The 15,615-nt window shown below is 53.9% G+C and overlaps 2 protein-coding genes across 5 annotated transcripts in view; one reads left to right on the top strand and one right to left on the bottom strand.

The window, feature by feature from the left end:
* Positions 1–826: 826 nt before the first annotated feature.
* Positions 827–9,514, bottom strand: PEX16 (peroxisomal biogenesis factor 16). 2 transcript variants are annotated; one of them, XM_041459828.1, is made up of 11 exons: positions 9,347–9,514; positions 7,253–7,288; positions 6,971–7,047; positions 5,569–5,702; positions 5,157–5,263; positions 4,656–4,736; positions 3,571–3,723; positions 3,163–3,235; positions 2,761–2,880; positions 2,487–2,551; positions 827–1,357 (listed from the first exon to the last, which is right to left on the bottom strand). In XM_041459828.1, exons 1-11 carry the CDS (start codon positions 9,507–9,509, stop codon positions 1,299–1,301), a joined length of 1,068 nt encoding a protein of 355 aa, XP_041315762.1. In that variant the 5' UTR covers positions 9,510–9,514; the 3' UTR covers positions 827–1,298. The 2 variants fall into 2 exon arrangements, with proteins under 2 accessions (XP_041315762.1, XP_041315763.1); XM_041459829.1 differs by lacking the exon at positions 9,347–9,514 and adding an exon at positions 7,429–7,595.
* The window catches only part of LARGE2 (LARGE xylosyl- and glucuronyltransferase 2), a 30,231-nt gene continuing 22,277 nt past the window's right edge, over positions 7,662–15,615 (top strand). Inside the window, exons 1-2 of one of the 3 annotated variants that reach the window (XM_041459824.1) lie at positions 7,662–7,724; positions 13,372–13,549. The gene's annotated coding sequence lies outside the window, so the exon portion shown is untranslated. Of the gene's footprint in view, positions 7,725–13,371; positions 13,550–15,205; positions 15,326–15,615 lie in introns of those variants that run through there. The other 2 variants (XM_041459825.1, XM_041459826.1) reach the window with 2 other exon arrangements.

Consider the following 15,615-nt stretch of genomic DNA (forward strand, 5'->3'; position numbering starts at 1 on the left):
CCTCTCAGTACCACTCTGTCCCAGGACACAACACTTCAGCATCTTCCTCTGCTACAAGACCGAGCAAAGGGAGCACAGTTCCTTGGTCAGGGCTTTTCTGCGCTGCTGTTACCATGTTACAGGGTCTTGCTAGCTGAGGTGGCAACACAGACCCCTCACACCTCCAAAGTCCTGTTGTCCCCAGCTGTGGTGGCCCATGAGGAATGTGTGCCTGGGACTACGTTTCCAGTGCTGGGTGCTGAGGCAAGAAGGCTGTGACCCTTGCAGCCTGAGAATCCCCATTCAGACAGGAATGTTTGATAGCCACTTGAGGCACACTTACTACCCAGACAGCTGCCTGTGGGGCGGTCCAGTGCCACCGGCTGGCTAACTCTTTGTCCTGGCCAGAAAGCCTCCACAGAAGCTCACTGTGCAACTGTCCCCCCATTAGAAGAGACACAGGCCTGTCCCAGGCCCTCTATTAAATGTGGCAAGCATATTTGCTGAATTAATCACTTCTCGTCTGCCCTTGGCCAAGCCCCCAAGCACTGGCTGGCAGCCATCCTGCAAACCCTTTTACCACACATTAGGTGCTAGGAAAGCAGCCTGCACACTGCAGCTCTGTGTACCCCCAGGGGAACCCCAGGACTCTGGGGACTGAGGCAGGCACTGGGAATTATAGAGGCTATAGTCATCAGCAACATGTGGGCCCTGACTGACACAGGCCAGAGCAAAACGGACAGAGTATCCCAGAGTAGACAACTGCAAAAGCTGCTCTTTCTGACAAAGAGACCTGCTGGCAACCAGATACAAGGGATCCCATGCAAAGAGGCAGAGGCTCTTCAGCTCAGTTCTCTCCATTTAGTCAGTTTATTTGACAGCCATAATCCGCTCCAAGCAGATGGGCCAGGCACGGCCAGCACAAGCAGGTTGTGGGTCAACCTCAGCACCTTGACATGTGAGACAGTGCTCTCCAAAAAAACCACTATGCTGCCTGGCTTTGTTATAGCGCAGCTGTACAAAAGAAGAAAAAATCAAGTGCTTCAAAAAAGAAGTTGCCCCATCACCATCACTGCAGCCACAGAATGGTCCAAAGAAATAGGGGGCCAGGGTCTCCCCACACATTTACTGTCCATCATTCATGCCGAGATCTGTTAAAAAATTGCATAAAACCCCCTCCCCGCTCTGTAGAACAGGAACTTCTCATTTATGATTTAACTGAAAATTAGATATTATCAATATCCCTCCCCCAGACTGCTTGCCCTCCTTAGGAATGTCCAGCCATGATTTGAGCAAAGTGTAATCATCTTCTTTTCTTATCAGCCCCAGTTATAGAAATAGATTTTCTGCCAAGCAGGCAAGTAATCCATCAGTGGCCCTGAAACAAGAGAACAAAGGGATCATATATGTAGAAAGGCAACAACTTAAAGCTGTGCTATGTATCTATGGGGTATATCCCCCACTTCTCATTATGATCCAAACAACCCCAAATCTCCATTTACACAACTCAGATGAACCCAAGAATAGAACAGTTACTTCTGCCAAGACGTAAGACAACATTGCAATGTGGTGCCAGAGATCAGAGCAGGACCAAGAGGGGTGTGAAACATGGTCAGCACAGCCATGGTGTGGGACACCAACCATTCCCTTAGAGCTGACATGTTCAAACTGCAGTGGGAAAGGGGGTCTACAACGTGCAAGGGGAAAACCCACAGGCAGAGAGTCAGTAGAACACTGCTGTGACAGGGAAGAAGGCAGATCTGCAGCAATAGTGAGCAGGTGCAAACACAGAAGCATCTGCTGTAGAGTAAAAATGCTTACATTGCACAGGGCTTAATGCAGGCTCCAAAGCCTCTCTGAAATCACTAACTGGAGGAAGTGGCTCCTGAGCTAGCCAGCTTTGTGACCTCCCCAAAGAAAGAGCAATCCCATGATGCCAGGCTGATGTAATGTCATATCACTACCATGAATCACTCCACAAAAGGATTAGCATCATCAGGAGAAGAGTGGAGGGAAATGAAATGCTGGCCCATAACAAAGGGATCCTCTGGTGAAGAACTATAACACAGACCTGGTTTGGCCCTTTGATTTACAGTCAGTTTCTGCCTCGTTCAATACTTCCAAGCACCCATTTACCCCTCATGTCCACACTGCAGACTAGGGATCAAGGAAAAGAGTTCAGAACAGGGCTGCAAAGTTGGGGCCCTGGTGTATCAGCTGAGGTGCAGAAATGAAGCCCAGGAGAACAGGCCTACGTGGCAGACCCCGAGCTCTGCAGCCTCAGGGCACACAGAGGTTTACTACTGTCATCAAGCCAGGAAGCAATTTATCTTTTCCTTCAGCATTTAAAAATTACTCAAGCATCAACACAGGGTCCTCTAGTGCTAACCTCTCTAGGGACTTCCCAATTCCTTCCCCAGATTGGAAACCAATTGACAAATGTTCCCAACTGCCCTCATTTTTCTTCACCAGGCAGAAATGGGGATGTAACAGTGGGACCCACTTACGTGTGATGAAGCCAACTCCAGGCACATAATCAGCCAACAAGCGCAGAAGGAGGAGGATCCTGCCCCTGGAAAGGGAGAGAATATGAACAAGTCCAGCTGGACATCTCCTGCCCCAGCTGTTGAACACACAAATAGCAATGGCAGTTGTTATACATGGGCTCAGATTAACCTGGTCCCAGGCACCCACACATCTTCAGATCTACTCACCCAGTCCCCTGATGCTATTTTAGGTAAAAGGGAAATTTTCAGCAAAAGCCCAGCAAGGGCCCCTTACTCTGAGTATCGGTCATAGAAAGGAGATCTCAGCAGGTAGTACAGCAGTAGGATGGTTCGTCGCCTCAGCTCCGCCCGCTCTCGCCTGTTCAGGTCTTTCAGATCACTCAGCAAACTCAGACTGGAAGGAGGAGGGCAGAGAGCTAAGTCACAGCAAAAGAAGCCAGCAGGGAAAAGAAAGCAAGTTTCTAAAGTTCTCCACTCCCAGCTCCACACAGAGCAGCCCACACCAGCTCAGAACAGAGGGCGCTGGAAGTGCTGTAGATGTGTCAATCTCCAAGCTAAAGACCATCCTGGGCGCATATTTCTCTCTGTAGGGCCTGCCCAGGACTGGGGAACAAGGAAGTGTGATGCCCAGCCACCATCAAACCAAGCACCAAGAAAGACTCTTCATCAGACTGACCTCGAGATGTCCAGGACTGCTGAGAGGAGCCAGGGCTTCCATGATCTCTGGCCCCATACTCCTAAACTCAGTACTAGGAACACACAGTCAAGGAATGAAAAGATGAGAGACTCCTAACAAGAGGCACGCAGAGAAGCGATCCCCTGCGTACCCACAAAATTCGGCCAAGTGCAGGTGAATACACCCTAAGGCAGGGCTGGGGGCCCCGGAGAAAAGGGCTGGAGGACTCGCACCCACAGCTCCAGCGGCTGAGGCCAGCCACTGTAAAGTGTAAGAACGGGAGGACAGCCGAGCGCCGTGGCCAAGCCGAGCGGAGCTGGCGAGGCGCTGCCCTGCAGCCGGGCCGAGCCCGCAGCACCCTCTGCTGGCACTGCCAGCGCCGGAGCCCGCGGGGGAAGGGCAGGATACGGTGGAGCAGCGGGCGGGTGATGTAGATGGATTCTGCGATGGTTTCTTGGAGACCCAGAGGAGTGGGAGGCTGGTTAATCTCCTCCGTTCTTCGGCTCTGCGATTCCTCCCTCTGCTGGGGGGACCCCCAGTGCCGGGACTGCAGGGACGGGGCTGAAACAAGCAGGTGTGGTTGCTAACACAAATAAAAACTTTGTCCTAGCTGGTAACTATGTATCACATGACCGCTAGCTCACTCCACCTGCCCCTGGAGCCTTTCACACCCCCCTCCCCAGTCGGTTGAATGGGGAGAAGAATCAGAAAAAGGTAAAACTCCTGCATTGACATAGAACAGTTTAATAATTGAAATAAAGTAAAATAACAAAAAATAATAACAATAATAACAGTAATGAAAAGGAAGTTAACAAAACCCAAGAAACACAAGTGATGTACAACCGCTCACCATTCCCAGACTGATGCCCATCCCATTCCCAAACAGCGATTGGCCCCTCCCTGCCAACTCCTCCAGTTTGAAGATCCCTTTGGCCAGTTCAGGTCACCCATCCTGGCCATGCTCCCTCTCAGCTTTTTGCACATCTCCTCACTAGCAGAACCCAGGAAACTGAAGTCCTTGACTTAGAGTAACTGCTACTTCTCAACAACCTACAATATCAGTTATAACAATGTTATCAACACTATTCTCATACTAAACCCAAAACTCAGCCCTGTACTACTTACCAGGTACAGATATAATTCTATCCCAGCCCAAACCAGGACACCTTCCTATCATGTTTCCCTGCTTTCTGCACTGTGAAGGTGTGAAAGAGGAAACCTTGAAGAGGTACTTTTAAGATCCATGCTCCTCAAAGCATAACCACGATGAAGAGCTGTCTCTGGTGCACAGCTCACTTGGGAAAATACAATTTAGTGCCAGCCTTGCAGCATGTCTCTGGTTGCTTTGATACCCCCACCTACCCACAGTGGGCCCAGTGAGTGGCAAAGGATGTCCCAATACACGGTTCTACCCTTCACTGCTCACATCCATGTCATCCATGAAGGCACAGAGCAGGAAGAGCTCAGGCTGAAAAACAGGCTCAGTTACTTACTGCTCTGCAGAGAGCGCACAACACGGCTGGAACGCCTGCCAACATAGGTCTGATCCTTCCCTGAGGAGTTGTCTTCCATGCCTGCAGAAGGAAACAGCCACAGGGGTCAGGCTTCAAAACAATATGCTTCACACCCCAGAGCTGCCAGAAAGAAGAGCAGACTGAAAGGCTGATTTAGTGCAAACTGGACCATTCTGTGGGGACTAACAGTAGGCAGAGGGTGAAAAGGTAAATCTGCATGACATTGCCCAGACCTCTTTCCCCATCACTAGACCAGGGCACATGCAGCCCGACTCATGGTTCAGCCAGAAATTCCCAGCTCAGACTTCTCCATCCCCTCCTTCCAGATAGTAGGACAACCCTGCCACTAAGCAAGTTGAGTACAGACACCTTATGGTTCCATGTGCTGCACAAGCCACTGCTCTCATGAGTAATTCTAGCAGGACAAGACATGTGGCTTAGCAAGGCACCAAGCCAGTGATGACAACACCATGGGCTCACCTTCAGGGTGGAGAGGCTGCTGCTTCTCCCTGTTCAGTGGCACAATGGGAGGAGACATCTGGATGCCAGCTTTGTACCACAGCAGGAGCAGGAGACGAAGGATAGCTCTGTGAACAGACATGTGGAAGTCTTCAATACCAGACTATGGACCTGGGTTCCTGTTACACTGGAGAGATGGCTTCAACAGAAGAGGGAAACACTAGGGCCTCCTCAGGGCAACTGGCAAGGTGAGAGGTGTAAATGCTCCCTTCTGTGGCACAGAGTCCAGTACACCATGGGGCTCCAAATTCCCCCAGCCTCAGGGACTGGCAGCTCAGTCCTGTGTGGGATTTTTTCCGGGGTACAATGGAGTGCCCTCCAGGTCCCCTTTCCGAGCGCATGCTGCCCCTTCCCCTCTGCCCGCAGCACTTACTTAGCCAGCTGGATGAGGACAATGATGGTCCACCGGCCCATCTCCCCCCACACCCTGGCTGTCCCCATCTCTGCAAAGACCTCCACGCATTCTAGTACACTCAGCCAGGTCAGCAGCTTCTGCTGGGGCAGCGACTGCAAAACACAGAGGGGAGGAGGGGGACAGGATGCAGGTTCTGCTCGGGAGTTAAGGAGGGCAGAAACACAGCCCAGTCTGGTGGGACCCTCAGAAATAAGCACCAGATGGCCTTGGAAGTCACAGCTCCAGAAACAAAAAGCAATGCTTTCACTGTGGCTGGAGCCTACACACAAGCCCACTTATCCACCTCCAAGCAGGGGCAGATTGAGACATCACGGTATCACATGGAGTTACTACTCCAAAAACAGGGAGAACATCACATCTGTGTTTTATATTGCCTCTACCCCAATGGACACAGCAGGATAGCCTCCTGGGTTGTGGCACTGTGCCGGAGTTCCACTACAAACCTCTCTCCTCCTCCTTGTCCCAGAGCTGAGACACAAGACAACCTATTCTCTGGACAGAGCTGATAAGGGAGTGTACTTGGAGTAGAGGGAAGGGAACCCAGAGTCCACAGCCACACCTGAGTGAATGCTGGCTGAACACAGCATCAGACTAGATTTCAGGCATGAACCCCAAGACAGTGAGTCCTCTTCCAGTCTAGGTCTCTGCTATACACATGGGAACTTACTACTGCTGTCAACCACAACGTTTGATCCAGAAAAACATCAATAAAGACAATACAGCTGAAATTCCATTCCATTTTAACCAGGAAAGCAAGTCTTGCACGTTTCTGTTTGTTACACACCTGATGCTCCATTCGGGGAGCTGCTGACACCCAACCCACACACTGGGCAGGTTTGTAACAGAAGAGCCTTGTCTGGAAAAAAATTAACCTCTTCCCCATTCCCCAAAGGGTTTAACAATGCTGGGAGCCAGCCTGGGGCTCATGCAAGATAGACACAGTAGCAAGGCACTTACATTTGTTTTACTCAGTACACTGTGCAAAGGAAGAGTCTGACAGATGGAGTCAAGAGCTTCAGTGCTCCAGAGCCACTGCTGTGTAAACAGCAATGTTTATTCATCAACACTTCCACCTAGCTCAAGTTCTGAGCTTCTCAAAAAAGCCTGTGGAGCTTCTGGTGCAAGGCAGGGCTGGATGTCTGTGGTCCAGGGAGTGCTCTGGCCAGGTCTCCAAGCCAGGAGCTAAGGGACAGGGCTGCTATTTTACTTGCATTCAGAGGTTGCCTCTGGCTTCTCCATACCTGACCGCAAAGAGAGGCCACAGCAAAGACCTGTCAAGTTTCTATAGACGCTCCCTGAAAGCTCCTGCAAGGAAGAAAGCATGTGTCCCAAATCCACCTCCCACACACTCCAGCCTTACCACTGGCAGGCTTTCCTGCAGGTCCTTTCGGAGAATCCAGTCATTTAACAGCACTAGGAGGTTGGAGGCAGAGTACACTGGAAAACGAAGAGAACAACGCAGAATGGATGCACAGAAAGCAAGCCAAACCGGCCCTGCTGTCTCTGTCTCCGACAGGGGATGAGGGAAGGAGGGTAGCAAGATGTGCAGACTCCTCCCAGGAGCTGCCCGAGAATGCATGGACAAAAGCAGGGCCAGGGGAGCAAGAGCCACAGCACTGGCCCCGACCCGCTGCCCACCTACCCAGCTCCGACAGCGCGTGCGAGTCCGAGAAGCGACCTGCCAAGGGAAGAGAGCGGCTACAGCGAGCGCCCGGAGCCGGGGGAGCCCCGGTGCCCGCCGGGTCCCGGTGCCCGCACCCCCCCGGCCCAGACCCCGGCCGGAGGGGCGAAGGTTTGCCCGCCTCCCCGCTCCCGCACCTGGCAGCAGGTAGGAGAGCCCCCGCACGGTGCCCTCCAGCTGGGCCGTGGCGGCCGGGTGCCGCCTCACGTACTCCTGGTAGCGCTGGCACAGCAGGCGCAGCCGCCACACCGGGCCGGCTCCGCGGGCACGGGCCGAGGCCGCCGCCGCCGCCATGGTGCCTCCGCCGCCGCCGCGCTGCTTCCGGGGCCGCCCCCGCCGCGCCCCGCCCCGACCAGCCGAGCCGGGCCGAGCGCCGAGCGGGCGATGGGCGGCGGGGCGGGGGTTTGAAGGAGCGGCGGCGGCGGCCGGGCAGGTGAGGGCGGGCTGCGGGTGTCCCGAGCGGGGACGCGGTTGCCGCCGGGTGAGGAGCCGAGGTGCGGTCAGTTGTGGGGGGCCCCGGGAAGGAGTGGTTCCTCGAGCGTCGCGGCGGGCGGGGGTCTGTCCACGCGTGGGTCTGGCGCTCCGCGGCACGGCTGGGGGCGGTGTGCGGGGTACCGGCCGCCCGTCGGGGGCTGCTCGGGGCAGCTGCCGGGGCTGGCTACGGCACCGGTAAAAAGTTCCCGGTGGCGCTGGGGAATGAGAGCAGGTGCCGGGAGCGGTGCTTGCCCGTTCGTCGCCCGCCGGGGAGCGGCGTGCGACAATCCCCGTCCCAGCCGCGGGCTCCCTTGGGCACCCGGGTCGCTGCTTGCCCGGCAGTGGGGAGCCTCGCTCTGTACCTGGCGAGAGCTCTGCGTGGGGAAGGGTGAGGTGTGACCGAGGAGGCAGGGACAGCCCCGCTCCGCTCGGGGCTGAACGGCCCGTGCCCACTCGCTGCGTGCGGAGCAGCGGAGGTGCTGCCCTGGGGGCACGGAAAGGTTGGAGGGCGTCGGGCACGGGGCTTTCATCCTCGCGTCCGTGCGTGACAGTGTCTGTCCCCGCGCGGGGCCGGGCGGACCGGGGCGGGGAGCAGAAGGGCGGTGGTCGGGCCGTGCAGTGGGGGCTCTCCCGGAGCCCCCGCGGGACTGGCGCGGCCCCGCAGCGCTCAGGGTTTGCCGCACTAGCACGGGTGTCCCCGTTGGCAGGCGGGAGGAGGCGCGGGGCCCGCCTGGCTGCAGCCTGTTGCAGAAGTGGCTCCAGCCTGTCCCCGGTCCCGCGACCTTCCTCCCGCCGTGCCGTGCCCTGCCCTGGCTCTGCCTCCCGCCCAGCCGAGGCTGCTGGCCAGCGCCCCTGCCCGCAGCCGGGCCTGGCTCCGCACGCTGCCCGGGGCAAAGATCGGCGGTGCCCGTGGGTTAGGAGGCGCTTCGTGGCCTCTCGGGTGCGCACAGAGCTGGGCCGAGCCGCCCCTCCTTCCTCCTGTCCGGTTACCTCCGCACAATGGGCACAGTGTGTGCCTGCGGCTTCCTCGGCGGGAATTACAGTTGCATGGGCAGGCACTTTATCCTTCCTGATCTCTCCTCTTCCCCCGAGGGTTTGTTTTCCAGCAGGCTGAGTTCAAAAAGGGCACGAGATACCGCTGGCAAGCAGTCTGGCGCTAAACAAACCTTTTTAGTCACAATCACGTGGATTAGACCCAACTTTCAATTCACATGCAGTGCTACCTGCGAGTTTCTCTGAATTTCACGGTGGCTGGGCTGCTACTGTAAGTGCGAAGGCGGGTGAGATAGCACCCGAAGCCTGTGACAGAGGTTTCCAGCACAGCTTACTGGGGTAGGTGTGTGCTGCTAGTGACTCTAGGGGCATATCCAGTGCAGACTGCCAGAGCTGCTCTCCTTCAAGGAGATGCTCTAGCTCTGCCAGACAGCAATCTGAGAGCTGGCTGCCTAGGAGACTGCCAAAGACACCTTGTCTTCAGCCAGAGGTGAAGCTTGATGCACAAAGTCCTTGGGCTACTCTGAACAGCACAGCTAGATTCTGCCCCCGAGGGGCGAAGGTTTGCCCGCCTCCCCGCTCCCGCACCTGGCAGCAGGTAGGAGAGCCCCCGCACGGTGCCCTCCAGCTGGGCCGTGGCGGCCGGGTGCCGCCTCACGTACTCCTGGTAGCGCTGGCACAGCAGGCGCAGCCGCCACACCGGGCCGGCTCCGCGGGCACGGGCCGAGGCCGCCGCCGCCGCCGCCGCCATGGTGCCTCTGCTGTGGCAGCTGAGAAACAGGTGAGTAATTCTGCCCCCATTTTGGGCAGATGCTTCCTCTTCACCCCTTGCCCCCAAACTCTGTCCCACCAACTGTTGTGTCCCCTTTTGTTCATCTCCTGCTTGCAGCCAGTGAGTTTGGAGGACAGTTTGAATAGCATCATGCTGCCTTTTTATGGTAAGTATGTTGCAAGGGAGCACTGTAGGGTGGGTGGCTTCTCAGAGCAGCAGCAAGTCCATGGGACTGGGCAAGACTTAAATTGCCTTGGCTTATAGTGCCCACGGTCTGTGTGGCAGCAGCAGCTGAAAGGCTGGGCTGAGGGACAAGTTTCTCTCTTGACTGTGCCCAGAATGATCTAGGAGCAACTCTTTCCTTAGTGCTTACTGCCAGTCTGGGTGCTGAGGGTTTGTGCTTACTGCAAATCCACTGCCTGTAACCGAGGCCAGATAGTTCCAATGCTCTGATGATGAGGGGTGCAGGCTCAGCACTAATGGTAAGAACAGAAGCAAACCAAAAAAAAAAGCAAATGTTCTGCCAGCCCATCTGTGGGTACAGTGCTGAAGTCCAGCTTGCCTGGCTGCCAGTGTCTTGCTCTTTGCTCAGATCCATGAGACCATGCCATTTCTGGGAAGCCTGACTCCAGGCGCAGCACTGCCATGGGTATAAGGCAGCTCATCCTAAGTAAGCCTCAAAACACGTCTTTCAGAGTGCTGGGGTGAGGGTGTTTTTGTACAGGGTTGGAGCTGGGGAGCAGGATGTGGGAGGATACACTCAGTATATTGATGCTTGGCTGTGTCTTGGGAGATGGGTAGTCGGGGTGGGAAGTGGATATTCTTCCCAGCCTTATCTTGCTGCTGACCTTCCCCTGCCGGAAGGGAAGTGGCCTGGCAGTGTGAGGTCGGGGATGTGGATCTTTTTGGCTGTGGTTGAAAGCGAGCAGTTGTGCTGAAGAATGAGATGGCCTTTCTGGCCCTGCCTCTTTAGGGCATGCCTTCCTGCCCTCCTCAGCTCTCACACCGTGGTCTGGCTGTGTATTTTCTTTGCTTCTGGATGAGCTCAGCCAGTACTTTGGGATAGCTAGGGATAAATTATTACTTGCTCCAAATAACCTGTAGATGGAGGCATGTCCAGGGAGTATTTTAGTCCCTGTTACATGAACCCTGCCTAGAATGGAAGGCCTTGTTCACTCATGATATCCCACTGGAGGCCAACACCTTTCGGGAGAGCTCCAAATCTGTCCAAATGAGGAGACAAGGGCAATGAAGCACACCATGCTCTGAGCGAGGCAATGCTTGTGGTGGCAGCTTGTACTTCTGATCTTGAAAAGTCCTCCTGGGGTCTGGAAAGGCAACAGCTGGCAGGGGAGGCTGGTGGTGTAGCACCTAAGTTCCTGAAGTGTTGCTGACAGGTCTGTTACTTGAAGTAACAGTAGTCTGATGGGAAGGGAAACGCAGGTCAAACAAGCTTAAGGGGCCTTTTAATACGTGTTTTGACTTGGAGGCATTTTGTTGCTGCTCTCTGTCAGGGTGCCCCTGCCCTTCCCAGCTTAGCTCAGACTTGGCATCTCTGGAGAAAGACTTTTTGGCTTCCCAAGAGGAACAACATGTCTGGCAATGTGTGCAGAGCCCTGCTGCGAGATACTGACTGCCTCCTGCCTCCAGATGCCTCTTCCAGAAAGCCATTTAGAGCCACAGATTGTTACTTGGATAACTCCCTTCCCTGATTCATTAGCAATGTGTAGTTCCTCCTGTAATACTCAAATCTGCCCGTGCCAAAGGCTGAAAGGGAGAGGCCATGTCTTTTAATAACCATGTGATGCAGTTGGAAAAAACTTTTGGACATGTAGTTCTCTGGTGGCCTGAGTTGATGGAAACAGTTCAAGGGAGACATACAGCTGGGCCCTGAGGAAGAGGGCACTGCAACTGCTTTTGGGTGTGTGACGGGTAACTGCTTGTAGTTTCTGACCTTTCTTTCCCCCAGCATCACCCTAAGCTCCCCTGACCCCACCTGGAGAAGGCAGCAGACCTTGAGATCGGTCCCACCACCCTGCAGTTCTTGCAGTTCCTGTGCGTGGTGCTGTGTAAATAACTGCTGGTGGCTGGGTTGCGGCCATATGATGTGGGCTCCATCCTGGAGATGAGGCTCCTGCCATGTGCAAATGGGAACTCTGCTGTCCCAGAGATGCTGTGGTGGATCTCGGTGGACAGTGCTGCTGTGTCACAGGCACACATCTGGGTCTCCCCACTCAGTATTATCTCTGCTGAAGGGGCCTTTGCTTTTCAAGCTCTTTGCTGTTGAAAGAACTCAGTGTCGGAGGGACTTGGCTCTTACCTGCTGACCTGGAAATATAAAGCTCTGGTAGCACTTGGGCGAGAGCTGCAGGGTGTATGCCAGAAGGGTCTGGCACTCTGGTTCTGTTCCTGCTGCTCCAGAAGTATCCCTCTCCTGAGTTTCTCCTCTTAGACCCCTTTGGTCTGAGGTGGGAGCTGACCGATCAGAACAAGCGGAGTAGGGATGATGGAGGAGACAGATGTCTGTTTACTGACATGTGCTGTAGGGTCCATACATGTCCTCTCTCACTGGCTGCCACCTTATAGCCAGAATCTGAGGGAGACTCAAAAAGCAGAAGTTTTGTTGGGCCTTGTTGCTGAAGAAGGGTTTTGCTGAGCACTGCAGTGCTGTACTTCACTCTTAGAATCGCTGGATTTCATTGTTCAGGTAGCAGCTGTTGTTACTATTTTTTATTTCCAGCCCTTGTTGGGATTGATGTCACCTCCCTTCTGTCATATTGTACTGTGCCAGGCTGGCCTGGGGTTTGCTGTGGCTAGAGGGGTGCAGGAACACAGCACACTGCATATTTGTTTCTCTGTTTGGCCTTTTAAAACAGGTGGGACAGATCAGACCCATGCTTTTACTAGGTTTTTACCTGCTTTTAAGGTCCTGCTCCTGCTGCATCTTAAAGCAATGATGTGTGGATAGAGGCAGAATTCCCAGTTCTTCTCCAATTCCTTTGCCCTCGCATATTAGTATGTGTGTGCTTCTGTTTTGGGCTTCTTCCTGATAAGGAGCTAAGAATCCTTCTAGCCTCCTGGGAGAAGGGCTTATCCATTTCATCCTGCAGCTGTGGAATGTGTGTGCCCAACTCTGTGGGAGTTGGAGGAAAGGGGTGCAATGGAAAGATCCCAGCAGAGAAAAAGGATTTCCTCTGAGGAGGAGTAACATGTGCAGACTGCTGTGCTCTCTTCAGCACAAGCTGCATGTGTGATGTTTTTTGCCTGCTTTCTCTCTCCTCTGCCTTTGCTCCTTCTCTCACCCTGTATGTGCCTATTTGGATAGACTCACTTAACTGCCATTATGGGGCTGCCCAAAGCATGTCACGGGCGCTCAGGTTACTGGACAAGATAGTGAATCCCTTTATTGCCTCACAAGTTAGACACTTGCTGCTGCTATTATGTTTGGGAGGGGGCCAGAGAACTTGCATCCCTCCCTCAGCTCCTGATGCTGCTGAAGGATTGCTGTGAGGACTCTCATGTGTTGCGATGGAATATGGTGGCTGTGGCTTTGCCAGCAATTCTGGGGACATGTGTACAGTCCTCCTTGCATGAGCGGGGAACTTGCAAAGGACAGTGCAGTGAACTGGGACTGGCAATATGCAGCATGCAGGTAGTCATTCTCCCCTGGGCTGTCTGGGTAGCCTTGGGTGACACCGAGCTGTGCTTTGTGGCAGGCTGGAGGATAGGGGCAGGACCAAGGTGTTGGGTGCTCTTATCTGTGACTCTCGGATGTGCAGGGGCCTGTCCTCAGAGCTCTCTTATGCAGTAGCTCTTCACGTGACTGTCTTTTGGGTTTCAGGTGACAGGAAGCTCCAAAACTCTGAGTACAGCTGAGATGTCTTATCTGCCCTTCAAGCTGAGAATCTTTGGTTAGAGGGGGGTCCTCACAGGCACCACCAGGCCGTGCCAACTTCTCCAGCTGTCCCTGCAACTGGAACTTCTCCTAGCCACTCCTGCAACATTGGCAGCCTTCAAAGGTTAGTTACCATGTATGCTAAGTAGATGGTTTACATGTGGTTACTCCCTTGCTGTTTTAGTGCTTCTAAGTCGGTATACAGGGGATAATCATGTAGCAGAAGGGCTTGGCTCTGTGGGTATTTGGGACCTGTGGGAGGCTCTGGAGACAACACTGGCACTTGCAGGCCCCCATAGCTCAGTTCTCTGGAGGGAAGGACCAGATTTTCCATAGCAATCCTTTGAATGAAGTGTGATCCATCTCTGCAGCTGTTCACCTGAGTGTGCATGTCTGATCCTTCTTCCCAGACAATACTATGGTTTATTGCTTATTTCTTGTGTAGTGGGCAGTAAGTCACTGGGACCTGGACTGAGGAGCTGGAACAAGCTCTCTGGGCCAGGGAAAATGGGAAGACCTCCTTCTGAAGGCTGGGAGCTTGTGCTGACATTGTTCTGTCCCAGCAGCTTCTTTTCCCTCTGTCTGTTACATCAAGTGTTTCTTTGGGGCCACCTCTCTCTCCCTGCCCCTCATTAGTGTAGGGCTTGGCATGCCAGCAGGAGGGAGCCTCAGCAATGTCTATGCCTTGATCGGATTTGTCAAGGCTCCTTCCCTTTTCTTCCTGTTCATTGAGGTCTGAAACAAAGCAAACAGAGGAGAGGAATTCCAAAGAATAGGAGTGAGGGAAGAGAGGAACGCTGGAGTGACAGGCTGCCCCTGCACACAGGCAGCCCCCTGCCTTGGTGTGGTGGGGCAGAGCTGGTGGCAGAGCATTTCAGGAGGTGAGGCCATTCCTTGGCATTTCTATTCCCAGCTCTGGTACCAGCTGTCTGTCTCCCCGTGCTGTGCTGGGGGCTCCTATCCTCACTGCTCAGGTAGCTTCCGGAGCCTCAGGCTTGCTGCCTGCTCTGCATGGGCACATGTGCTTGAGCACAGCTTGAGGGAAGTAGGGCATTATTTGAACTGCTTTGTTTGTCTTGGGCTGTAGTAAAAGGTTTCCCTCTTTACCTGTGTCAGGAAATTTTCCTCTGCCAGGCAGATCCAGAGAAGCCTGACATGGAGCTGAAGGTCCTGCCTGGGTGCCAGGGCAGTGAGGCACTGGCCCCTCCCCATCTTGGAGCCAGATAAGTGCTGGAACAAGGCCCTTTTGTGCAGACAGGTGTGTGAAGTGGAGACAAACGTGCTCTGGCACTCATATTGTTTCCCAGGAGGCAGGAGACTTGGGAGGGGAGTCAAGGCCAGCCAAAGCTGCCACAGATAAAACTTTGTCCAGTCTGGTAGATCTCTTTGCTCCCTCCTTTGTCATTCCCAGGCCGTCATGCAGTTTGCCCTTCATCCTGCCCCTGACCCTCCCATAGATTGGATCAGGGAAGGCAATAGGATGCTCAACAGCCCCAGTATAAAGCCCTTGAGGTGAAATACATCCCTGCTAGTAACACCCTCCCCTTGCGTTTAAGCCGCAAGGAACAGCCTTTAAACTACAGCCTCTTCCTTCCTTTCCTTCTTCCTCCTTGTTCTCTACCTTCTGGCAATCTTTGCACTCCATGGTTTAATTAAAGAGCAGAGCAAAGTGCTTAGACTCCAAAATGTGCAGATTAAGGGGTTACTAATCCTCTTCCTCAATGGGTCCTCACATCCTGTCCAGCCTGTTATCAAGCTTCTGTTCCCTGAGTGGAAACTTGGCCAAACTTGAGACCTCTACCTCTCTTCCTGCTTGCTGCACTGAGGAGGAAGGGTGAGGAGTGACAGGAGAGCCACGGGGGAGAAGCAAAGAGAGTTGTGGGCTTACAGAATTCTCAAGGTGGGTTTGTAATGACCACTTGCTATCTTTGCTTTTTGTGTCCTGTCTCGTTTTGGTGCTCCAGGAGCAATAAAGCAGGAGTTTGGTGGTTTTCCTCTGGGTTTTTTTTTGAGTGCTGTCTTCCTATTCGGACAAAATAAGCTTTCTTACAGAGGAAGCAACTGCTTCCCTTTGTGTGTGCTTGTGTGTTTATTTGCTGGGTGATTTGGTTCAGGTGTGTGCCTTCTCTGTGCATACACCCCTCTCTTGATTTCCCAACAGTTTCTTCTGTGCTCTTATTCCCAGTGTAT

Source organism: Pyrgilauda ruficollis, unplaced genomic scaffold (assembly GCF_017590135.1).
Source record: "Pyrgilauda ruficollis isolate IOZ18807 unplaced genomic scaffold, ASM1759013v1 scaffold14, whole genome shotgun sequence".
Classification (NCBI taxonomy): Eukaryota; Metazoa; Chordata; class Aves; order Passeriformes; family Passeridae; genus Pyrgilauda; species Pyrgilauda ruficollis.